Source organism: Salvelinus fontinalis, chromosome 16, assembly GCF_029448725.1.
Source record: "Salvelinus fontinalis isolate EN_2023a chromosome 16, ASM2944872v1, whole genome shotgun sequence".
Lineage (NCBI taxonomy): Eukaryota > Metazoa > Chordata > Actinopteri > Salmoniformes > Salmonidae > Salvelinus > Salvelinus fontinalis.
The window spans coordinates 19592519-19619335 of record NC_074680.1 but is presented as its reverse complement, the minus strand read 5'-3'; the positions used below and the strand labels follow the sequence as shown (position 1 = coordinate 19619335).

General features: G+C 42.2%; 1 protein-coding gene across 7 annotated transcripts in view; it reads left to right on the top strand.

The window, feature by feature from the left end:
• The window catches only part of LOC129812782 (neuronal PAS domain-containing protein 3-like), a 366359-nt gene that overhangs the window by 113932 nt on the left and 225610 nt on the right, over window positions 1-26817 (top strand). For 3 of the 7 annotated variants that reach the window (XM_055864647.1, XM_055864644.1, XM_055864645.1), the window contains exon 2: window positions 3856-3939. The exons of the other annotated variants lie outside the window; for them this stretch is intronic. In XM_055864647.1, coding sequence (XP_055720622.1) covers window positions 3856-3939 — 84 coding nt within the window. The remainder of the gene's footprint in view (window positions 1-3855; window positions 3940-26817) is intronic. 7 annotated transcript variants of the gene reach the window in all.

Here is a 26817-nt window from a genome sequence, read left to right as displayed (position 1 = left end):
CAGACAAGAGAGGGAGGTAGCTGGTACTAGTAACAGTATGTACAGCATCTGAGCTGTGGCCTGGTCTGCCCCTGACCAGAAGGAAGAAGGGAAGACAGAGAAGGGAAGACAGAGAAGGTAAGGGGGGGGGGGGGGATTACCATGGCGATGAGGTATGTTGTTGCCCTCCTCCAAGGTGGAGTGTCTTGGGCCTAGAGGCTGAACAGGAGCTGGCATTAGCAGGCCTCTCCCAGTAAGGGTCGCTGTGGAGAAACAACGTGAAAATCTCTTAAAGCCTATAAGGAGAGAAGAACAGAATGGACCACAGCCATATATACACAGTACATATATTTAAATATGTACTGTCATATATGTACACAGTACATATATTAAAGGGACAGTAAGTGATGAGTTCACTGTTAGTCTGAACCTGTTGTTTATGAAGCCTGTGATGAATTGACTGAGTCTACCTGAGCAGAGAGCTTATAGCTCCCAATGTTCCTGAAAAGGCCTAGTCTAAGATATCGTCCCAAATGGCACCCTATTTTTTTTATAGTGTGCTTTTTTTGACCAGGGCCTATAGAGCTCTGGTCAAAAGTAGTGCACTATGTAGGGAATAGGCTGCCATTTGGGACGTAGCCCTAGTGTTATACTGTACTGGGTCCCTATGGGAGATGCAGTATTTACTGTGATCCTCCAGGAAAACAACTATCTGGTCCTCCCCAGGCGTGCAACACCTCACAGAGGAGAGCTGAGAAGTTCTGTAAAAATTCAGTCATATTGGAAAATATGTGGACATAGATTTACAGTCACTACAAACAGTACTGTAATATTCAGTCATTCAGCCATAGACAGCCATTGGATAGCTGTAAATATGTAGCAGTCAGTATGATATTAGTTCAGGGTCTCCTTCTGAAAGGAGGCTTGCTGCTGTGTTGTGATTGAAATGGCTGATCAGCGGCTTGCTGAACACCCCTCTTAATGTGCTCGTCTAAACAGTAGACCCTGCCGTGTTTGACGTCTTTACTAATTTGAGTTCAGAAACCCCATGGCTCCTCGAGCTAGGGATGTCGAGGGCCATGTTTTCCGTACCACAAGCATAACTGCTCTTTGACTTTCACCTTACAGTAACATAGTGGCCAGACCAGACCAGGCCAGACCAGACCAGACCAGGCCAGATCAGGCCCCAGACACAGTAAGAGAACTGTGGTGGATAATGGCTTGCAGTGTTTTTCTACTTTAAAGCCTTCCAGCTGAGTGGCCACAGTTAGTTTTGAGGTTACCCCTCTGATGTGTGCGGAGGCAACCCAGCCCAGCCCATCACAGTCAACCCCAGCCCATCTCACTCCAGTCCATCCCAGTGTAACAGTTTAACTTTTACGTCCGTCCCCTCGCCCATACCCGGGCTCGAACCAGGGACCCTCTGCACACATCAACAACAGTCACCCACGAAGCATCGTTACCCATCGCTCCACAAAAGCCGTGGCAGAGCAAGGGGAACCACTACTTCGAGTGACGTCACCGATTGAAACGCTATTAGCACGCACCACCGCTAACTAGCTAGCCATTTCACATCGGTTACATTCACCCCCCTTTTGACCTCCTCCTTTTCCGCAGCAACCAGTGATCCGGGTCAACAGCATCAATGTAACAGTTTAACTTTTACGTCCGTCTCCTCGCCCATACCCGGGCTCGAACCAGGGACCCTCTGCACACATCAACAACAGTCACCCACGTAGCATCGTTACCCATCGCTCCACAAAAGCCGCGTCCCCTGCAGAGCAAGGGGAACCACTACTTCAAGGTCTCAAAGCGAGTGACGTCACCGATTGAAACGCTATTAGCGCGCACCACCACTAACTAGCTAGCCATTTCACATCGGTTACACCAGCCCCTCTCAGCCCTTCCCAGCACCTCTCAGCCCTTCCCAGACCCTCCCAGCACCTCTCAGCCCTTCCCAGCCAACCCCAACGCAGCCAAACCCAGCCCATCAAAGCTCATCCCACCCTTCCCCCCTACCCAGCCCAGCCTCTCGTCCCAGCCCCTCTTAGCCAATCCCTCCCTCTTCCGCTCCGAGCCCAGCCAATCCCAGCCCACTCAGCTTTCCTTTCACTGTCTAGTTGCCAACATTAGCCAATCATTACACAGGAAATAACACCCTATGCAGGGCAATTATTTCTGTGAAAAATGACTCAGTGTTTTTATTTGTGATAAACCCCCTTTCTTAGCGGAGAAATACGATGCACAGCCGGCCCTTTCACGTCTGAGCGGAGGACTCATTCATATTTATGGCCTGCTTTGCAAAGAACATTTGATAAGCTGTCTGGTTGAAAATTAAGTTTGACTTCATTTAGAAACGCATACAAAAATATTCACCAAATTAAAGGAAGGAAAATCTTTGTTCATATTTTTATTAAAAAAGGTTAAAAAAAAGTATTGGAATGTAAAGAAGGGTAGAAGAGGGGGTGAACATTAAGATGTGTAGAAATACGTACAGAATAGCACGGCAGTTGATATAGTTGAGCTGTTGATTATTCTGAAAGGCAAAGTAAATGTATACTGTAGGGCTGTCTGTGGTGCTCTCATCACACCAACACACCGTCACACACACACACACACACCTGTACACACACTCTGTTACTGAAACATAGGGTTCAGTCCTGTATTCCTAACCCCGAGATGTCTTCAGGAGAGGTAGAGAGAGGGAGGCAAACCTTGAGTTGTCCAGAGAGGAACTGAACGGGCTTTATTCCATTCTTTTTTAATTGTACCTGGGTGTCAACGTGAGGCTATAATGTGTGATGTTTTTGAGCAGTTTGACTGGAACAGAATGAGATGGCAAAAGCTGCATTATGTAACTTTTAGGGGGATCCGACCAAATTCACATAGAAATGCCAGTTATAGGTCTCTCATTCTTATTGAACGCAAGTCTAAGATGCAGTAGATATGTTAGAAGACGTTTTTGCATCTTTTACTTTCGGTTTTGTACACCAGCTTCAAACAGATTGTAAAAATCACTGAAGCTGGAGACCCATATCTCCCTCACTAACTTTAAGTTCCAGCTGTCAGATCAGCTCACAGATCACTGCAACTGTACATAGCCCATCTGTAAATAGACCATCCAACTACCCCATCCCCATACTGTTACTTATTTTTTCTCTCCTTTGCACCCCAGTATCTCTACTTGCACATCAACTTCTGCACATCTATCACTCCAGTGTTAATTGCTAAATTGTAATTATTTCGCCACTATGGCCTATTTATTGTCTTACTTCCCTTATCTTACCTCATTTGCACACACTGTATATATATATATATATATATTGTGTTATTGACTGTATGTTTGTTTATCACATGTGTAACTGTGTTGTTGTTTGTGTTGCACTGCTTTGCTTTATCTTGGCCAGGTCGCAGTTGTAAATGAGAACTTGTTCTCAACTAGCCTACCTGGTTAAATAAAGGTGAAATAAAAGTACAAATTAACAGATGAAAATACAATATTTTTGGTTATGGAAAATATATTTCACAGCAGTTTAGATGGTACAATGATTCTCTACACTATTACATTGCTTGTTTTGTCACACAAACTGAAATTAGGCAAACTATTATAATTTTAGCAACCAGGAAATGGCAGAGGGATGTCTGCATAGTGCAACTTTAAGGTCAGCAATACATACACTGAAAGGCTCCATGCAATATGTTTAACTTTTACGTTTAACTAATATGTACTTAAATATTATTATTAATATATGCATTGTATTTACAGATCCTTCCTTGGAAGTCATTGTTACTGTACAGTTTACACATGCTATTTATCCACCGGCTCATTGACTGAATGTTTTAAACTGATCAGCCCTACTGTATCTATCTTTGTAGGGAAATTAAAACCCTACACCCTTTCTGCTTGGAGGAAACAGTGGAGGAGGCCGTAGATGCCCAATTCATGTCCAAATTTCCCCAGTAAGTTGGAAGTCTTATTTAACCCATTCATTGAGGACATTAAGTGATTTAAAACATTGTTTATTTCAATCACCAGATTATTTTCAGAGTAGTGCTGCTTACGAAACCAGCTCAATGAACGGAGCAAGACTAAAACTCTGTATAGAGAGAGAGAGAGAGAGAGAGAGAGAGAGAGAGAGAGAGAGAGAGAGAGAGAGAGAGAGAGGAGAGAGGGAGAGAGAGAGTAGAGAGAGAGAGAGAGAGAGAGAGAGAGAGAGAGAGAGAGAGAGAGAGAGAGAAGAGAGAGAGAGAGAGAGAGAGAGAGAGAGAGAGGGGAGAGAGAGAGAGAGAGAGAGAGAGAGAGAGAGAGAGAGAGAGAGAGAGAGAGAGAGAGAGAGGAGAGAGAGAGAGAGAGAGAGAGAGGAGAGAGAGAGAGAGAGAGAGAGAGAGAGAGAGAGAGAGAGAGAGAGAGAGAGAGAGAGAGAGGGAGAGGAGAAGCTGAGGGGGGTGCTGTGGGATTATTTCAAATCATCTTTGAAGAGGTAGGGTTTCAGATGTTTTCCAAAGATGGGCAGGGAGTCTGCTTGTCCTAGTCACAGGGGGAAGATGGTTCCACCATTGGTGTGCCAGGATAGAGAAGAGCTTGGACTGGAAGCTGACCTCCCTTAAGGGTGGGAGGGCCAAGAGACCAGAGGTGGCAGAACGGAGTGCTCGGGTTGTGGTGAAGGGTTTGAGCATAGCCTGAAGGTAGGGAGGGGCAGTTCCTCTTGCTGCTCCCTAGGCAAGTACCATGGTGTTGTAGTGACAGAAAGGAAGAGAGGAAAGGATGATAGGTCCTCTGGAAGTTTATTTTTCCTCAATTTTCGCTCAGCTGCCAGGGCCCTGTTCTGTAAGCTCACAATGAGTCACTCAGTCATTCTATCACCCCACAGTAAGTTAGTGGAAACAGATTAAGTCAGTATAGTCAGTCAGAGAGAGGTGTGATGCTGGGCGCGGGATAACAGGGCATGTAAATAAATTGTTCGCTGGCGCTGTTGCCCGGCTACTAGCTGTGGAGAGAATTGAGTCCCCCACTGAGAGTAGAGGGAGAAAGCAGGCGGTACTCTCACTCACTCTCTTTCGCTCTCTCTTTCTTTCTCTTTCTCTGCTCTCTTTATCTCTCTCTCTCTCTCTCTCTGCACTCTCTTTACCTCTCCCCCTCTCTCTGCTCTCTATATCTTTCTCTCTCTATGCTCTCACTGCTCTCTCTCTCTCTCTCTCTCTCCGTTCCCTCCATCAGAGCAGATTCATCATGCCTCTGGCACTTCACCATCTCTTGCCAGCCATTCAGATTAGTCCTCATAAAGAGATATCCAGAGCAGAGCAGAGCTATGTTTCCCACAGAGAGAACTCTAACTGACCGTGATTGCAAAATGTTGCTCACCCAAAGTTATTCTCCTTTCCAGATGTATTGCTAGGCAGGGCTTAACAATATGTACTCTTTTATCTTTGTTTATGGAACGTGTGGGATTGAGAGAGGAAAATATTTTTCTCTGTTCAATAAGAGTTATCATAGTCATCGTATTTCAAATCAAATCAAAATGTATTTGTCACATACACATGGTTAGCAGATGTTAATGTGAGTGTAGCGAAATGCTTGTGCTTCTAGTTCCGACAATGCAGTAATAACCAACGAGTAATCTAACCTAACAATTCCACAACTACTACCTTATACACACAAGTGTAAAGGGATAAAGAATATGTACATAAAGATATATGAATGAGTGATGGTACAGAACGGCATAGGCAAGATGCAGTAGATGGTATAGAGTACGGTATATACATATGAGATGAGTACTGTAGGGTATGTAAACATAAAGTGGCATAGTTTAAAGTGGCTAGTGATACATGTATTACATAAAGATGGCAAGATGCAGTAGATGATATAGAGTACAGTATATATACATATACATATGAGATGAGTAATGTAGGGTATGTAAACATTATATTAATTGGCATTGTTTAAAGTGGCTAGTGATATATTTTACATAAATTTCCATCAATTCCCATTATTAAAGTGGCTGGAGTTGAGTCAATATATTGGCAGCAGCCACTAAATGTTAGTGGTGGCTGTTTAACTGTCTGATGGCCTTGAGATAGAAGCTGTTTTTCAGTCTCTCGGTCCCTGCTTTGATGCACCTGTACTGACCTCGCCTTCTGGATGATAGCGGGGTGAACAGGCAGTGGCTCGGGTGGTTGTTGTCCTTGATGATCTTTATGGCCTTTCTGTGACATCGGGTGGTGTAGGTGTCCTGGAGGGCAGGTAGTTTGCCCCCGGTGATGCGTTGTGCAGACCTCACTACCCTCTGGAGAGCCTTACGGTTGTGGGCGGAGCAGTTGCCGTACCAGGCGGTGATACAGCCCGACAGGATGCTCTCGATTGTGCATCTGTAGAAGTTTGTGAGTGCTTTTGGTGACAAGCCGAATTTCTTCAGCCTCCTGAGGTTGAAGAGGCGCTGCTGCGCCTTCTTTACAGCGCTGTCTGTGTGGGTGGACCAATTCAGTTTGTCCGTGATGTGTACGCCGAGGAACTTAAATCTTACTACCCTCTCCACTACTGTCCCGTCGATGTGGATAGGAGGGTGCTCCCTCTGCTGTTTCCTGAAGTCCACAATCATCTCCTTTGTTTTGTTGACGTTGAGTGTGAGGTTATTTTCCTGACACCACACTCCGAGGGCCCTCACCTGCTCCCTGTAGGCCGTCTCGTCGTTGTTGGTAATCAAGCCTACCACTGTAGTGTCGTCCGCAAACTTGATGATTGAATTGGAGGGGTGCATGGCCACGCAGTCGTGGGTGAACAGGGAGTACAGGAGAGGGCTCAGAACCCACCCTTGTGGGGCCCCAGTGTTGAGGATCAGCGGGGTGGAGATATTGTTACCTACCCTCACCACCTGGGGGCGGCCCGTCAGGAAATCCAGTACCCAGTTGCACAGGGCGGGTTCTAGACCCAGGGTCTCGAGCTTGATGACGAGTTTGGAGGGTACTATGGTGTTAAATGCTGAGCTGTAGTCGATGAACAGCATTCTCACATAGGTATTCCTCTTGTCCAGATGGGTTAGGGCAGTGTGGTTGCGATTGCGTCGTCTGTGGACCTATTGGGTCGGTAAGCAAATTGGAGTGGGTCTAGGGTGTCAGGTAGGGTGGAGGTGATATGGTCCTTGACTAGTCTCTCAAAGCACTTCATGATGACGGAAGTGAGTGCTACAGGGCGGTAGTCCTGCAGCCTCGCGAGGGTTAACACGTTTAAATGTTTTACTCACCTCGGCTGCAGTGAAGGAGAGCCCGCAGGTTTTGGTATCGGGCAGTGTCAGTGGCACTGTATTGTCCTCAAAGCGAGCAAAAAAGTGATTTAGTCTGTCTGGGAGCAAGACATCCTGGTCCGCGACGAGGCTGGTTTTCTTTTTGTAATCCGTGATTGACTGTAGACCCTGCCACATACCTCTTGTGTCTGAGCTGTTGACTTGCGACTCTACTTTGTCTCTATACTGGCACTTAGCTTGTTTGATTGCCTTGCGGAGGGAATAGCTACACTGTTTTTATTCGCTCATGTTTCCGGTCACCTTGCCCTGGTTAAAAGCAGTGGTTCGCGCTTTCAGTTTCGCGCGAATGCTGCCATCAATCCACGGTTTCTGGTTTGGGAATGTTTTAACCTTTGCTGTGGGTATTACGTCACTGATGCACTTTCTAATGAACTCGCTCACCGAATCAGCATATTCGTCAATGTTGTTGTTGGACGCAATGCGGAACATATCCCAATCCACGTGATCGAAGCAGTCTTGAAGCGTGGAATCAGATTGGTCGGACCAGCGTTGAACAGACCTGAGCGCGGGAACTTCTTGTTTTAGTTTCTGATTGTAGGCTGGAAGCAACAAAATGGAGTCGTGGTCAGCTTTTCCGAAAGGAGGGCGGGGGAGGGCCTTATATGCGTCGCGGAAGATAGAATAACAATGATCTAGGGTTTTACCAGCCCTGGTAGCACAATCGATATGCTGATAGAATTTAGGGAGTTTTTAAGAGGGAGGGAGGAGAAGAAGGGAGAGAGAGGGAAGGGAGGCCTTTCTCCTCTCCCCTCCTCTCCTCTCCTTTCCTCTCTTCTCCGGTATGGTCTGGCTGGCAGTTATTTGGCAGACAGCTTCATCCCTATGTGTCAACACAGTAACACTTAAACACTGGGCTGGGCTGTGCTGGGTTGGGCTGGGCTGGGTTGGGTTGGGCTGGGCTGGGTTGGGTTGGGTTGGGCTGGGCTGGGTTGGGTTGGGCTGGGTTGAACACTCACTGTCCAACAGCAGTCTGTCTGCCCACCTCTTTCACTCTTCACCTCTCTGTTCAACACATGGGTTCTGGACCATAACTACTGTAGGGCTAGGAGGTTTTGCTGGTCAGCCAGGCCCAGCAGGGTCCAGAGTATTCCCTGGTCGTGCCATGATGTGGCGCTAACCATAAGGTGTCTTCACTATTCACCCAGATACAGTACGTACAGTGCATTCGGAAAGTATTCAGACCCCTTGACCCTTTTCCACATTTTGTTACGTTACAGCCTTCCTCTAAAATTGATTAAATAGTTTTTCCCCTCATCAATCTATACACAATGCCTCATAATTAACGCAAAAACAGGTGTTTACAAATTTTGGCAAATGTATTAAACATAAAAAACTGAAATATCATGTTTACATAAGTATTCAGAACCTTTACCCAGTACTTTGTTGAAGCACCTTTGGCATTGAAGCACCTTTGGCAGTGATTACAGCTCGAGTCTTCTTGGGTATGATGCTAACAAGCTTGGCACACCTGTATTTGGAGAGTTTCTCCCATTCTTCTCTGCAGACCCTCTCAAGCTCTGTCAGGTTAGATGGGTAGTGTTGCTGCACAGCTATTTTCAGGTCTCTCCAGAGATCTTTGCTCGGGTTCAACTCCGGATTCTGACTGGGCCAAGGACATTCAGAGACTTGTCCCGAAGCCACTTCTGCATTGTGTTGGCTGTTTGCTTAGGGTCGTTGTCCTGTTGGAAGGTGAGCCTTTGCGCCAGCCTGAAGTCATGAGTGCTCTGAAGCAGGTTTTCATCAAGGATCTATCTGTACTTTGCGCCGTTCATCTTTCCCTCGATCCTAACTAGTCTCCCAGTCCCTGCCGATGAAAAACATCCCCACAGCATGATGCTGCCACCACCGTGCCACCACCAAGCCAGGTTTCCTCCAGATTTGACGCTTGGCATTCAGGCCAAAGAGTTCAATCTTGGTTTCATCAGACCAGAGAATCTTGTTTCTCATGGTCTGAATCATTTAGGTGCCTCTTGGCAAACTCCAAGAGGACTGTCATGTGCCTTTTACTGAGGAGTGGCTTCCGTCTGGCCACTCTACCATAAAGGCCTGATTGGTGCAGTGTTGCAGAGATGGTTGTTCTTCTGGAAGGTTCTCCCATCTCCACAGAGGAACTCTAGAGCTCTGTCAGAGTGACCATTGGGTTCTTGGTCACCTCCCTGACCAAGGCCCTTCTCCCCCGATTGCTCAGTTTGGCCAGGCGGCCAGCTCTAGGAAGAGTCTTGGTGGTTCCAAACTTTTTCCATTTAAGAGTGATGGAGGCCACTGTGTTCTTGAGGACCTTCGATGCTGCAGAAATGTTTTTGCAGCCTCCCGAGTGGCGCATCGCAGTGCCAGCTGTGCCACTAGAGATTCTGGGTTTGAGTCCAGGCTCTGTCACAGCCGGCCACGTTAGGGGAGGGTTTGGCCGGCAGTGATTTCCTTGTCCCATCGCACACTGCGAATCCTGTGGTGGGCCATACGCAGTGCACGCTGGCACGGTCGCCATGTGTACTGTGTTTCCTCTGACACATTGATGCGCTGGCTTCTGGGTTAAGTGGGCATTGTGTCAAGAAGCAGTACGGCTTGGTTGGGTTGTGTTTTGGAGCTCGCACGGCTCTCGACCTTCGCCTCTCCCGAGTCCGTACGGGAGTTGCAGCGATGAGACAAGACTGTAACTACCAATTGGATACCACGAAATTGGGGAGAAAAAGGAAGATCTGTGCCTTGACACAATCCTATCTCGGAGGTCTACGGACAATTCCTTTGACCTCGTGGCTTGGTTTTTGCTCTGACATGCACTGTTAACTGTGGGACCTTATATAGACAGTTGTGTGCCTTTCCAACTCTTGTCCAATCAATTAAATTTACAAAAGCTGAAGAACATACGCACATCCAGGTACTTTCCACAGGTGTTGGAGTTGTAGTCAAACTCATGGAAAACTGAAAGGAAAACGCTGCACAATCAATTGAATTTACCACAGGAGGACTCCAATCAAGTTGTAGAAACATCTCTAGGATGATCAAGGGAAACAGGATGCACCTGAGCACAATTTTGAGTCTCATAGCAAAGGGTCTGAATGCTTATGTAAATAAGGTATTTCTGTTTTTTATTTTGAATAAATTGGCAAACATTTGTAAATACCTGTTTTCATTTTGTCATTATGGGGTATTTTGTGTACATTTACGAGGGAAAAAAAGATTTAATCAATTTTAGAATAAGTTTGGAACGTAACAAAATGTGGAATAAGTCAAGGGGTCTGAATACTTTCCCAATGTACTGTATGTGTTGGATGGCTGGCCTGGCTGACTGGTGCCCCTGTTGATTGCTGGTTCCAGACCTGGAGTCGTTATGGCGTCTCTGGCATCGCTTCACCACAGGTTAATTGTGTCACACCCTGGCCTCTGTTTATATTGATTATCTTTATTAGTTTAGTTAGGTTAGGGTGTAACATGGGGGATGTTTGTGTGTTTTGTCTAGTTTAGGGTGTTTGTATTGTATAGGGGGTTTTGTGGAGTGTATGGGGTTGGGCTAAGTATAGTTGTCTAGGCAAGTCTATGGTTGCCTGAATGGTTCTCAATCAGAGACAGCTGTCATTCATTGTCTCTGATTGGGAGCCATATTTTAGGCAGCCATAGACAGTAGGTTTTCGTGGGTAATTGTCTATGTTTTACGTTTGTAGCTTGTGTATGCACTAACGTTTGTTGTTTTGTAAAAGTGTTCGTTTTCGTGTTTCGTCATCTATATTAAAAGATGTACTCATATCCCGCTGCGCCTTGGTCCGCTTATTATGACGATCGTGACAAATTGGTTGTAGATTAACTCTTTTGTGGTAGCCATTGGACAAGATCTGATACATTGTTGATCTGTTTCTAGACTCTTGATATTTATAATAATAACATTTTTTGGAAGACTAGCCTCCATTGCAGTGCACCTGGCTAGTTGGTAGACTTCCTTCTCTTCCCTTTTACCAGATGCTTGTTGTAACAGAGAGGATGTGCACCTTATGTAATCTCCCCGAGGGGGGGAGAAAAAAAAAGAAATCATTTGATTTATATTTTATTGTTCATTAGTAAGTCTAACACACCAGAAGTAGTGACACGTTTGTTGTGTCAAATTCAGGTTTGATCTCTGCTTGTTGTGACATGAACCCACAGATCGTCTCCCAGATGATGAAAGCAGCAGTCTGCACCAGCATGGTTCACTGTTTCCACATCTCTGCTGCTGCCTGCAGGGCCCTGACACTCACTCTCTCCTCTCCTCTCTCTAAATCCTCTCCATGCTGTTTCTTTCTATACATAATCCACAATTAAGGTGAGACCTTGTAGTTAACAGTGTGGCACAGTACTCCAGCATGGGGGAACGTTTTTATATTTTTATTTTTAGAAACCGTAGCGGTGCAAAGCGATGCAAAGCAGGAGGAAATTGCAGGTTTCAGATACATTTTATGTGGTGGCATGTTTTAGTAAAAGGCTGTCAACAAAATGAGCAAGGAGACTTGTTCTGTGACCTTTAGCAAGGAGACTTGTTCTGTGAGCTTTAGCAATGAGACCTGTTCTATCTCCTTTAGCAAGTATACTTGTTCTGTCACCTTTAGCAAGGAGACTTGTTCTATGACCTTTAGCAAGGAGACTTGTTCTATCACCTTTAGCAAGGAGACTTGTTCTGTCACCTTTAGCAAGGAGACTTGTTCTATGACCTTTAGCAAGGAGACTTGTTCTATGACCTTTAGCAAGGAGACTTGTTCTATTACCTTTAGCAAGGAGACTTGTTCTGTCACCTTTAGCAAGGAGACTTGTTCTATCACTTTTAGCAAGGAGACTTGTTCTATGACCTTTAGCAAGGAGACTTGTTCTGTGACCTTTAGCAAGGAGACTTGTTCTGTGACCTTTAGCAAGGAGCCTTGTTCTGTGACCTTTAGCAAGGAGACTTGTTCTGTCACCTTTAGCAAGGAGACTTGTTCTGTCACCTTTAGCAAGGATACTTGTTCTATGACCTTTAGCAAGGAGACTTGTTCTATGACCTTTAGCAAGGAGACTTGTTCTGTGACCTTTAGCAAGGAGCCTTGTTCTGTGACCTTTAGCAAGGAGACTTGTTCTGTGACCTTTAGCAAGGAGACTTGTTCTGTCACCTTTAGCAGGAATACTTGTTCTATGACCTTTAGCAAGGAGACTTGTCCTATGACCTTTAGCAAGGAGACTTGTTCTGTGACCTTTAGCAAGGAGCCTTGTTCTGTGACCTTTAGCAAGGAGACTTGTTCTGTGACCTTTAGCAAGGAGACTTGTTCTGTGACCTTTAGCAAGGAGACTTGTTCTGTCACCTTTAGCATGAATACTTGTTCTATGACCTTTATCAAGGAGACTTGTCCTATGACCTTTAGCAAGGAGACTTGTTCTGTGACCTTTAGCAAGGAGACTTGTTCTGTCACCTTTAGGAAGGAGACTTGTTCTATGACCTTTAGCAAGGAGACTTGTTCTATGACCTTTAGCAAGGAGACTTGTTCTATGACCTTTAGCAAGGAGACTTGTTCTGTGACCTTTCGCAAGGAGACTTGTTCTATGGCCTTTAGCAAAGAGACTTGTTCTATCACCTTTAGCAAGGAGACTTGTTCTATCACCTTTAGCAAGGAGACTTGTTTTATCACCTTTAGCAAGGAAACTTGTTCTATCCCCTTTAGCAAGGAGACTTGTTCTGTCACCTTTAACCAACTTGTATTCTGCTGAGCTGGATCTAGTATTATCACAAACCAGCAGTTGCATGTAAAAATGAACATGTTGTCAGCAGCGCTGCAGTTAGCTATACATTGTTTGTTGTCAGCAGCGCTGCAGTTAGCTATACATTGTTTGTTGTCAGCAGCGCTGCAGTTAGCTATACATTGTTTGTTGTCAGCAGCGCTGCAGTTAGCTATACATTGTTTGTTGTCAGCAGCGCTGCAGTTAGCTATACATTGTTTGTTGTCAGCAGCGCTGCAGTTAGCTATACATTGTTTGTTGTCAGCAGCGCTGCAGTTAGCTATACATTGTTTGTTGTCAGCAGCGCTGCAGTTAGCTATACATTGTTTGTTGTCAGTAGCACTGCAGTTAACTATACATTGTTTGTTGTCAGTAGCACTGCAGTTAACTATACATTGTTTGTTGTCAGTAGCACTGCAGTTAACTATACATTGTTTGTTGTCAGTAGCGCTGCAGTTAGCTATACATTGTTGTCAGCAGCGCTGCAGTTAGCTATACATTGTTTATTTTTTTTTTTTTTTTTATTTTTTTATTAGGGGTGGATCAGCTTAATATTGCGGAAAGAATGTTGCTTCCAATGTAATTGTCTGCATCATTTCCAATCCCCCATATTTTTTGGGGTAAATATATATATCCATATACGTATGCATACATATACACATATATACATACACATACCTATATAGACATACATACTTTTTTAAAGAGTATACCTTTATTATTATTCCCCGCAAACCCTACCACCGATCCCCCAATTGGAGTAAACTGATAAACATTTCTGTTTTTACCTTCAATTTATACATCTTATACACATTTTACAGACACAGTCTACTTTATAATAGTTCTCTCTTGTTTGTTCTTAGTCCTTCCTCTATTTCTGTTGTCCATCCAGTTTGATTTCCACTTGTAACTGTGCTATTTCACAAAAACTCCGCACCTATACACATTTCACAGATCCCGTATGCCCTACATTGTTTATCTTGTTATTAGTCCCACCCTTCAGCTCCACTCAACCCTTCCCATCTATCTTCCAACATCATCCATTTCGGATTTTTATTTGCCATATATTTTTCAACTGTGCTGTGATGCTTCACAAAAGATTTGAATCTTCCTATTCTCATAGCTTCCACGGATTGTAAATTAAAAATAAACATTTTTGCTAAAATAATTATTATATTATTGATTGATTGACTATGGCTTTTCAAATCCCCCAGTATTGCTATCTGTAGCGTTAGTTCTACGCAAATGTTGCAATTCTTCAGCCATTCCTGGACCTGTGACCAAAAACGAGCTACATACGGACAATACCAAAATAAATGATCTAATGACTCTGCCTCCTCACAGCAGAATCTGCAGAGCTGGGAAGATTGTATCCTCCATATATATAACATTCTATTAGTTGCACGAATTTTGTACAGTAATTTAAATTGAAAAATTCGAAGTTTTGAATCCGGCGTTGTTTTGCGTATCAATTCATAAACCATGTGCCATGGAATGGGTACATCGAAAATCTCTTCCCAACTATTTTGCAATTTATATGGCACAGCTGTCAGTTTTTTGGTCCTTAAATTAAATTGGTATATGTTTTTATTTATCACACTTTTCTTTAACCATTTATGTTCTTTAATATAAGGCCGACATACAAGTTCCTTACTTTTTTCCCCTTCTACTTGCCTCTTCCATTTTTGTGGTAATGCTGCAATTAATTGGTTGTAATTTTGGATAGAGCAGACATTTCCATATGTCTGTGTTAGCTGCATGTGTGACATTGCTCCACCAGTCCTATTTATGATATCATTCACAAAAATGATACCTTTTTTAAACATTTCTTCGATAAATACAGTTTTTTTATCAATTACTATATTTGAATTTAACCACAATATTTGTTGTACTATTTGTTCCGTCCTTTCAGGTGGATTAAACTGAAATTGCAACCAACTTTCTAAGGCTTGTTTAAAAAATAAAGATATTTTGGAGATTATTTCCTTTTCAAACAACCGAAAGTGAGCAGGTGTAATCTGAATAAAGTGAAAAAGGCCCTTCTTGAACATAGGATGAGACATTCGTACCAATCTACTAGAGAACCAGTTTGGATTTAAGTATAACTTTTGTATGACTGATGCCTTTAGTGAGAGGTCTAATGCTTTAATATTTAATAATTTCTGCCCTCCGAATTCATATTCGTTATATAAATAGGCCCTTTTAATTTTATCTGGCTTGCCGTTCCAAATAAAATTGAATATTTTTTGTTCATATAATTTAAAAAGCAGGTCACTAGGTGTAGGCAAAACCATAAGCAAATAGGTAAACTGTGATATGATTAAAGGGTTAATCAAGGTGATTTTCCCACAAATAGACAGGTATTTTCCTTTCCATGGTATAGCAAGATCTTATCTATTTTTGCTAACTTTTTGCTAACTTTTTATAAAAATGTATTGGAGTGAGATCATTTCTTTCAGACCATTCCGCCACATCTCCGTCAGACCATTTAATTGGTAAACTACATGGCAATGTAAAATGTGTATTTTTTAGTGATCCAATACGTAATATGGTACATTTATCATAATTTGGTTTTAATCCAGAGAGGATAGCAAATGTATCTAGATCCTCTAAGAGGCCGTGGAGAGACTCTAGTTGTGGTTTCAAAAGAAAATATGAATCATCAGCGTACAATGACACCTTAGTTTTTAGGCCCTGGATTTCTAATCCCTTAATATTAATGTTTGATCTAATTTTAACAGCTAACATTTCGATGGCAATAATAAATAGATATGCCGATAGTGGACAACCTTGTTTTACTCCTCTAGATAGTTTAAAACTTTCTGAGATGTAGCCATTATTTACTATTTTACACCTAGGGTTACTGTACATAATTTTAACCCATTTTATAAGAGATTCCCCAAAATTGAAATATTCTAGGCATTTATATATAAACTCCAGTCGTACTTTATCAAAAGCCTTTTCAAAATCAGCTATGAAAACCAGGCCTGGTGTCCCCGATATTTCATAGTGTTCTATTGTTTCCAGTACTTGCCTTATATTATCTCCAATGTATCGTCCATGTAAAAAACCCGTTTGATTAGGACGAATAATATCTGACAAAACTTTTTTTATTCTATGCGCCAAGCATTTTGATAGGATTTTTGCATCACAACACTGAAGTGTAAGAGGTCTCCATTTTTTTAAATGGACTGGATCTTTATATATACCACTTGGGTCCTGTTTCAGTAATAATGATATCACACCTTCTTGTTGCGTGTCTGATAATCTATCATTTATATAGGAGTGGTTAAAACAAGCTAATAATGGTCCTTTGAGTATATAAAAAAAATAATTGTATACTTCCACTGGTATGCCATCCAGCCCTGGAGTTTTCCCATCGTTAAAGGCCCCAATTGCATCAAGTAGTTCCTCCTCTGTAATTAGGCCTTCACATGAGTCTTTCTGTACAGATGTTAATTTTACATTATTATTAGGAAAAAAATCCATACAATTAGTTTCAGTTAGTGGAGATGGAGGAGCCTGAAATGAAAACATATTCTTAAAGTACTTTACTTCCTCTTTCAAAATATCATTTGGTGAATCATGTGTGACTCCATCATTTGTAACAAGTTTTAATAAGTTTTTTTTGGTAGCATTTCTATATTGAAGATTGAAAAGTAATTTAGTGCATTTTTCCCCATATTCCATCCATTTCGCTTTATTTTTATAATATATTACACTGGATCTTTCTTGAATAAGTTCCTCCATTTCTTTTTGTTTTTCCTCTAACTTATTCTGTGCCTCTATGGTTGTCACGTTCCTGACCTATTTCTGTTAGTTTGTTGTATGTGTTAGTTGGTCAGGACGTGAGTTTGGGTGGGCATTCTATGTTTTCTGTTTCTATGTTGGTTTAAGGGTTGCCTGGTATGGCTCTCAATTAGAGGCAGGTGTTTGGCGTTTCCTCTAATTGAGAGTCATATTTAGGTAGGTTGTTTCACAGTGTTCGTTGTGGGTGGTTGTCTCCTGTGTCAGTGTTTGTCGCACCATACGGGACTGTTCGGTTTGTTTGTACATCGTTTTTTTGTGTAGTCTATTTTCCCTGTTCGTGCGTTCTTCGTGTTTTATATAAGTTCGTATAGTTCAGGTTTGCCTACATTTGTTTTGTTATTTTGTTAATTATTTCAAGTGGTTTCGTTTCGTGTTTTTCTCGTCTTGTTTTATTGAAATTATGTCATCACAACCCGCTGCGCCTTGGTCGAATCACTACTCCTCCTCTTCGGTTGTAGAGGAGGAGGAATACCGTTACAATGGTACCGTTTTTATTGTTATCTAACTGTACTGTTAGTCCTTCAATTTCCTTTGTTACAATGGACTCTTTTGATCTAAATTGCTTTTGTTTTATAGATGAGTACTGAATTGCATGGCCTCTAAAGGCACACTTAAAAGTGTCCCATACAATACGGGGATCTGCTGTACCTATGTTATGTCTAAAAAAGTCAGTTATAAATTCTTCTGTCCTAGTTCTAAACAATTTATCATCTAGTAGGCTTTGATTAAATTTCTAATATCCTCGCCCACGTGGAAATTCTGTAAGAGTAATATATATGCCAATTATGTGATGGTCCGACCGCATTCTGTCCCCTATCAAACACTTTTTAACATTTGGTGCCAGAGAGAATGATATAAGAAAGTAGTCAAGGCGACTAGCTTGATTAAGCCTCCGCCATGTATATCTCACTAGGTCAGGGTATTTAAGTCTTCATATATCCACTAATTCCAATATATCCATGACATTCCTGATTTCCTTAAGTGCCTAAGGGTGATAGTTTGTAGTGTGATTTCCTTTCCGGTCCATAGAGGTATTTAAGACCGTATTAAAATCTCCCACTATAATAATAGAGTCTAGTGTTGCTTGTAGAGTTGATACATTCTTATATATATTGTCAAAGAAGCTTGGATCATCATTATTCGGACCGTATAGGTTAATAAGCCGTATATGTTTATTGTCCAATAACATATTTAAAATAATCCATCTACCTTGAGGATCTGTTTGGACAAGTTGCACATTTGGATCAAAATTATTGTTAATTAAAACCATCACCCCTTTTTTCAATTTCTTTGCCCATGGGAGAAATATATTTCGCCCCCCCAGTTCTTTTTCCACTAAACTTCATCTAAAACTGTCGAATAGGTTTCCTGTAAACAATAGATATTATAATCCTTCTCTTTTAGCCAGGTAAATACTGATCGTCTTTTCTTATTATCTGCTAAGCCATTACAATTGTAACTGGCTATACTTATTTCACCACTTACCATAATGAGACACACCTTTCAATTATTTTTATCAAAATATATGTTTGTAAACGTCCTATTAAAGTAACATAATGATTGAGTGTCTATATAGTTGTACCATGACATTTGCATCTCCACTAAGCAAACCTCCAATTGGTCCCCACTATTCCACCCGCCAAAAGCCCCCATCTCGAGTTGGGTTGTCATCCCAATGCCCGGCAGACCACCCCCGACCCCCCGCATCCCACAGCCCCGGACCGACCGGGATCCATCCTTCGAAAAGTGCACACAGCACCATCCACCGAACCGAAGCAGATCCATTGCCAAATGCATTTCCATCGCCCTCACCTCGATTTTTATTACATATTGCTGTGGATCATCCTCTATAGTCCCTAACATCTTTTACTTCTTCCTTCGCAACAGTTGTGGGATACACACATACACCCACACACATTCAGCCCTTACCCCCACACAACCATAAGCTCACCCTCTCAACAATTGCACCATCCCAGAGCCCAACTCAAGATAGGTCATGATTTACAAATGTACTTGCAGTTGCAGCTGCATGAGAAGGCCTGCAAGACCGTGTAAAAATGAGCATAAATGTAGAGATTTATTTACCATTGTCACATCCTAGATGATGGAGGTCAAATGTACACCTTCTTCCTGAAACACCCACAATACGGTCATCCGTCATGACCATGTTCCCAAGCATCTCCATGCAGTCCGACTTTGATTTCGTGCCACCAGGGCCACAATAATATACCCCCTCTCTGAATGTCCGAGTGTGACCCCCTCCCCATGGGTTACTGCAGCTAGTGTTGCCAGCACTGCCACTGCCTGGGTGGGGGCACCCCACCGGAATCCCCACCGGCTAGGTACAAGGTCGTCAAGGTTCTCATTAGCAGCTTTGAGAATTTCCTTGTTTATTATGCTCTCCCTTTAGGGGGCTTTGGCTTTGCAGGACCAACCCTACCAAGCAGGCTCAGAATCTTGAGGGGGCAGTGCTGCTCTTGGTCTCTGACCTCATTTTGGCTGCATACAGACCGCTTACAGCATGCACATAAAACAGTTAGGGACTTCTCCTTAGTATCTGGGCCATTCATGTGGGTGTCTAGGGTATAGGGCCATGGACCGTACCATTAAAATAGGATAATAAATAATTAGATATAATTTATTTTAAAAATGTAGTTCCCCATGATTGGACAATAAATAAATAAGACGTATAATTCATTATAAAAGTATATCCATCATCTGAACAACATTGAAAGCCCTCTCATACCCGGCTCACAGCAATACATTGGCTCTGGGATATGCAAGCATTTCATTACTCACTCACTCAACTTTCCAAACATAACAAATAAAATAGACACACACCACACCATCCACACATACTGTGCCTTCTGTTTACTTAGTTTTTATCTTCACTATGTAGAAATAGTGCTTGTGTTCAATTAGTTATATGTGAAGATTTATTGAAAAACTATATTTTTTATTGTATTGTTACAATCAATAACCGGGCTTGAATTGTGTTTATTTTCCTCATCTATGAGAACTTTGTAATTTTTTAAATAACCATGGAGTAGTCTTTGTGTCTCTGAACAACTGGTTATCAATATATAGTTTATCAACGACGAGAGCTACTCGTTTCGCTTTTAATCTATTTTCTTTGAAAATTGGATACAGAACTTTGCGCCGTTCTGCAATTTCCTTCGGAAACTGATCATTCATGCCAATTTTGGTCCCAGCAAGTCTTTTACCCAGGCTTTTAACCATTATTTTATCTTTAAATGAAGCAAATTTGGCAACGATTGGGCGTTCGTACCTCTGCCCTCTCTGTCCGAAGCGGTGTACACGTTCAAGTTGGATCTTGTCGATAACTTCGCGTGGAATCTGAAGCGCTGTAAGAAGGAACTCTCTAACTACAGATTCAGGAACTTCTCCTTCTTTCTCTTGGATATTTGTAAGTACCAAATTCTCTCTCATGGATCTAGTTTGTATGTCCAGTAAGGCTTCCTTCAGAACGGTGTTCTCCTTTTTAATTTCATTCATTTCGGTTTCAATCTTATTGACTGTCCCTTTTAGCTTGTGTGTTTCCTTCTCCAATGTCGCAGCTTTTTCATCACTCATCTCTAGGCTTTCCTTCAACTCTTTTATATCCTTACTAACTAATTCAAGTATACCCAGTTTGTTATTTATTGATTTTAACAGATCGGTTTCGACCTTTACCATTCCCGGTGGTGAGAATATTAAATCATCAGTGTCTGTTGAAGAGTCACGTTTTCGTTTTTGAATCGGTTCCCCTGTCTTACTCTCCGTCATGTTTGGGTGTTGCTTGTTTTCGTAATAGTTGTCGATAAATGTCTCTAGTCTTAGGATTTGTTTTGTGTTATTATCCAGATTGAAGGTTATCACCCACCAGATTATTTAGTGCTAATATTTTAGTCTAATTTAGCAGATATTTCGAATATTATGTTTTATCTTGAGGTGCTCTACATAACTTCGTTCACTCCGCCATTACCTTTACGTTACCTTTACGTCCGCCGTCTACGCCCCTACGCCCCTGAGCTTTTGAGAACCATCTATTGTTGTGACTTAGATTAGCTATACATTGTTTGTTGTCAGCAGCGCTGCAGTTAGCTATACATTGTTTGTTGTCAGCAGCGCTGCAGTTAGCTATACATTGTTTGTTGTCAGCAGCGCTGCAGTTAGCTATACATTGTTTGTTGTCAGCAGCGCTGCAGTTAGCTATACATTGTTGTCAGTAGCGCTGCAGTTAACTATACATTGTTTGCTGTCAGTAGCACTGCAGTTAGCTATACATTGTTTGTTGTCAGTAGCGCTGCAGTTAGCTATACATTGTTTGTTGTCAGCAGCGCTGCAGTTAGCTATACATTGTTTGTTGTCAGCAGCGCTGCAGTTAGCTATACATTGTTTGTTGTCAGCAGCGCTGCAGTTAGCTATACATTGTTTGTTGTCAGTAGCGCTGCAGTTAACTATACATTGTTTGTTGTCAGTAGCGCTGCAGTTAGCTATACATTGTTTGTTGTCAGCAGCGCTGCAGTTAGCTATACGTTGTTTGTTGCCAGCAGCGCTGCAGTTAGCTATACATTGCGTTACTAAAAATGGTTAACTGTCAAATGCTTAATTGTGTTTGTTTACTAATCAGAGGTGTAAATGGAAAAATCTGTTTCATGATTACCTGTCAAAACCTCTTTTCATCTATTTGTGAGATTGGTCAACATCCATTTACAATTGTTGAAATACAATTAAAATAATTTATAATCACATGATTTACTTTTTGTAATGGTTGTGTTATGTAAACATGACTAAATCTCAGCCCACTCAAAACGTTCCGCATGGCTAGGCAAAGTCAGGAAGTCCGTTCTGATTATATCCCTTTCCAAAACTCTATATCACAGATGACAGTATTCTACCGTCAGATGAGATATTTTAACAAGGCTTTCTCTCTGCAAGAGATGAGAGGACTCACCTGAGATGACACCCTTCAGTATTTCATCAGGGTATTATTGCTACCGTTCATCAGCTGTATACTCTTAGAAAAAAAGATGCTATCCAGAACAGTGGCAGTCGGTGCCATTTAAGATTAAGGGGGACCATTGTTATTCTCATTAGCATGGCCTTATTTCTATTACAGTATATTGGATGACTGTCATTCATATTCCATTCACCCAGCTCAATGTAACATCGATATTCAAAGAGTACCATCCCAGTGCTGGCTTGCCTTTAAGCAATGTTGGTCCTGGTCAGTCCCCAGATGGGAGACCAGATGCTGTTGGAGCTGGTGTTGGAGGGCCAGTGGGAGGCACTCTTTCCTCTGGTCCCCCCAAAACATATCCCAATGCTCCAGGGCAGTGATTGGGGACATTGCCCTGTGTAGGGTGTCGTCTTTCAGATGGGACGTTAAACGGGTGTCCTCTGTGATCATGAAAGATCCTATGGCACTCATCGTAAGAGTAGGGGTTTTAACCCTGGTGTCCTGGCTAAATTCCCAATTATCCCCCCTTCTCTCCCCTTGTTGATGTAAATGAGAATGTGTTCCCAGTCAATTTACCTGGTAAAATAAGTGTTAAAAAAGATAGGTTTAGGCTACTACATAATACTTGAATTTTCCCTATACCCATCATGAGGTTGCTACAACCTAGCCTACAAATTAAAGTTTATAACATAGGTGCACGTGTGGAGAGACAAATTGGAGTAATCAAGGTGATAGACAGTGACGCATTCAATACACTCTTGCCTGCATCTAGCTGATCTAGCTTCATTCAAAGACTGAATCATGGACACTCTTACTGACAGTTGTGGCTGCTTTGTGTGATGTATTGTTGTCTTTACATTCTTGACCTTTGTCTTGTTGACTGTGCCCAATAATGTTTGTACCATGTTTTGTGCTGCTACCATGTTGTGTTGCTACCATGTTGTTGTTATGTTGTCTTGCTATCATGCTGTGTTGTCATGTGTTGCTGCCTTGCTATGTTGTTGTCTTAGGTCTCTATTTATGTAGTGTTGTGTTGTCTCTCTTGTTGTGATGTATGTTTTGTCCTATATTTATATTGTATTTATTTATTTATTTTAATCCCGTCCCCGCAGGAGTCCTTTTGGTAGGCCGTCATTGTAAATAAGAATTTGTTCTTAACTGACTTGCCTAGTTAAATAAAGGTTAAATAAATAAAACAATAAAAAATCTAGTTGATCTAGGGTATAATCATTAGTCCCAAATCGAGAGTTTCTATTCAACCAAATTCACGTGGGTCTATCCCCGTTACGCTTGCTTCCGTTTAAGAAACGTTTGTCAACAGAATCGGCTGAATAAATACACTCCGATCACAGTTCACTTTCACAGTTCACTTTCATAGCAGCCACATACAACAGCATGATCACTTTGCTCGTTGTATAAATCCTCCTCTCACCTTTTCCATTCGTTTGTGGACTTCAGACGTCTGTCGCAGACAGACACAGCTGTCTGTGACCAGGTGAAAAAACCTCTCCAAGCAAAACCTTTATAACATAACCACTACACACAGCATACATCATTGTTAGCAAATTAGCTAACATCATAGTCAACATAGCTACTAGAACTAACACATTAGTAAACCCGCTACAATCACGCAGTACAGTGTACAGCAAGCAGTTTAGTAGTTACACCGCGGGCCCCGGTGGCAATACATTTATAAGACCGAAAACTTACCTTGACTTGTAAGAGTTCCAGTGTTGGATAGCCTTAGCCAGCTAACATAAATAGCCTTCCTCTCTGCTTCAGCTGTGTGTTTGACTAGGCTAAGTTAGCTAAGTAAGTGAAAGTGAAAGTAAAAAAATGTCAACAAAATATAGCTGTCTCTCTCTCTGCTGCTTCTCCTTAATTGTTTAAGACATTCATTTGTTTAAAACTATTCAACTATTGTCTTTCTCTCTCTTTGAGTCAACTACTAAACACATGTTATGCACTGCAGTGCTAGCTATCTGTAGCTTATGCTTTCAGTACTAGAATTCATTCTTTGATCCTTTGATTGGATGGACAACATGCCAGTTCATGCTGCAAGAGCTCTGATAGGTTGGAGGACGTCCTCCGGAAGTCGTCATAATTACTTTGTAAGTCTATGGAAAAATGTGACAACCATGACCCTCCTAGGTTTTGAATTGAAATCAATGTACCCAGAGGAGGACGGAAAATAGCTGTCCTCCGGCTGCGCCATGGTGCTACCCCAGAGAGTGCTGTTGAGGCTACTGTAGACCTTTATTGCAAAACAGTGTGTTTTAAGCAGTTATTTGGTGGCGTGAATATATTTAGTATGATTTTATCTAAAAAGGATAACTTTTTTAATGTTTCACTATATAAAAAAGTAGGATGGTCCTCCTCTTTCTCCTCAAATCCAGATGTTTGATTTTATGAGGGCAGGAACTTTCTATCTACAGTAATCGTTTGGAGAAAAATGACACTGTGCAAATGATGGTTGTTTGCCCTGAAATAATTCCTGCAAAAAGAAAGGGAGGAAGAAAGGAAGATGAGATGACACTCTAATTGGTGCAGAAGCTATTTGGCTGAGTCCCAACTGAATCAATTGCTTTTCTGCTACTTTTCCCGAGTAATGGCTTGTAACTGTTATTCTTCAGATTTTATTAACGAGATACAGACAGGGAAGCATTGATTTGCTCCAGTAGCACACAGACAATAATCACGATGGCACCTCTACTATAAGTGATTTCAGAACGAATGCAGGCGGCACAGGACAATGATGCAGCTCAGCTCCCTGATGCTGTCAGTGGCCAAATCTTATTTTCCATCTCTTCCCCTCTCCTTCCCTCCCTTCTTCCCGCCTGCCGTGACTGTTACTCTCCCAGGACCACTCTAGCCATGCTGCATCGCCCTTCAAATCCAATACAGTATGACAGGGAATATTGTAGGCATGATGGAGAATCGCAGGAGATTGTACCACCGTATACACACAAATAGCTATGGGCTTAATTGCCCCCTTAATTGCTCCAGGGTAATAGATCTAGTACTATGACTATAGTTAAAGATAGAGATCATTAAGTCGTGTACTGGGCTGAGCTGGGCCTGAGCTGCAGATGTGGTCCTCTCTCTCTCTCTCTCTCTCTCTCTCTCTCTCTCTCTCTCTCTCTCTCTCTCTCTCTCTCTCTCGCTCTCTCTTTCTCTCTCCCTAACTACCTACCTATCAGTGTGTACACACCAGTCAGCGTTTTCCCCTGTATGAAGTAACTCCTCATGGTAGTGATTTGGAAATACATGTGTGTAATGCTGTGCATATTGTGAAAGCACAAGAGTTGAGCTGTGGTCAAGACAGATTTATCCTAATTTGTCCCCTGGAATTCAATATGTTTTTTCTGTACATTCTGCATAGTTAGATTTGCATATCAGACACTTGAATATTACTTGAAGTGACTATTTCAAGAGCTAGGCAGACAAAACAAGAGAGCAAACAACCTCTTTGAACTGGGTTTTGTTTATGCCATGTGTACTGCTTCAATCACGTCTTAGATGTTGTGTTTTTAGCTTTCAAAAGTTGGGCTTTCTTCTCCTCTGAGTTTTCTCTCCCTCCTTGACTAAGGAGAAGGAGGACTGAACTGAAGTCTCATTCTCCTATCTCTCTCTTTCCATCTTTTCTGTGGCTGCTGCTGTGGTGTGCGGTCTTGTTTGAATAATGGTTGTGCTAATTTCTCCCAGTCTAAGAAGAGAGTGTGGTTGGGCCTGAGTAAACAGCCTGATTGGCTGCTGGAGGCTGCTGAAGGTCAGAGTGACCGCAGGTGACACAACAGTGAATTACAATGACACTCATTGCATCATTTAACACAGAAGAGGGAGATATCTCTCCTTTTTCATCCCTTCTTTAACAAATGAACGAATGATTCTCAGTCCAGATTTGTTATGCATTCAGCAAAAATAATTGTATTTATTTTTTTTGCTCTATTTTTAATGTTGTAGTATTTAAATGATTGTATCTGCTCTATTTTTTTATGTTGTAGTATTTACATGGTTTTGTATCTGCTTTATTTTTAATGTTGTAGTATTTAAATGATTGTATTTGCTCTCTCTCTCTAATGGTGACACATTGTAAAGCTAGACGACGACAGGAGGATAAAATAGATCTCGATGTGTATTGCAGTGACTTTCATTTCACAACAGACATTGGAATTGGAAACCAGCTGACGTGACGTGTTCTCTATAAGTGCAGTCTATAGTGTAATATTTTAGCACAGAATATGTGACGTGAACAGTCTTGAGGTCTTGAAGTGGCGCCACTGTTTGCAGATTCAAGTCAGACACTGAAGTTTGTCAGCACTTGCACCGTCTGATCCGCTGAATCCTGATGCCTGGGTTTCAGACAGCTGCACAAGGCAGCGCCCACACAACCTAGAGAACACTGGGTTATCTATCAGTCTACCTCCCAGTCACACACTCTCCATTTGGCAGCAGCAGTCACAGTGTCTCTGTGCATACTGGAAGTGGCACCTCTCACCACAGGTGAGCTAAAACATTTAGGGAGAGAAGAGAGACACTTTGCATAAAGGTATCACTCTTTAACCATCTACTGCTGCGCCACCCACTCAGTCTAACTGACTGACATCCTTATGATAAGAACACTTGAGAAAGTGTACAATACGGTGTTTACCAACCATATGGATGGGTATGAGGTGTATCAATGGAGGCCTTCACTCATTATATCTGTGTATGTGGTGCTGGGTAAATCATCCAAAGATGACCACTGAAGAGGGACTTTTGGGACATTGCTTTCCAAGACTCATTTTTTTGTTGACTAGGTAGGGGGTGCTTTCTATTGTCATAGCTAAGGAGAGGAAAAGTACTGTATCTCTGGCAACCTCTGCCTTCCTCCTCAGCCCAGCGCTGTGTTCTGCAACCAAGCAGCGAGTGTTAGTCAGTGCATGGAGCTGTGAATGACAGTGTTGTGTAGAGAAGGCACAGCCCCCTGTCTCTCCTATGCAAAGCATGGTGGTGTGCAGACTGTGCAGGTTTGATGTGGGCACCAGATTGTGGTTAATAATTCAGCCTCTAAGCTGT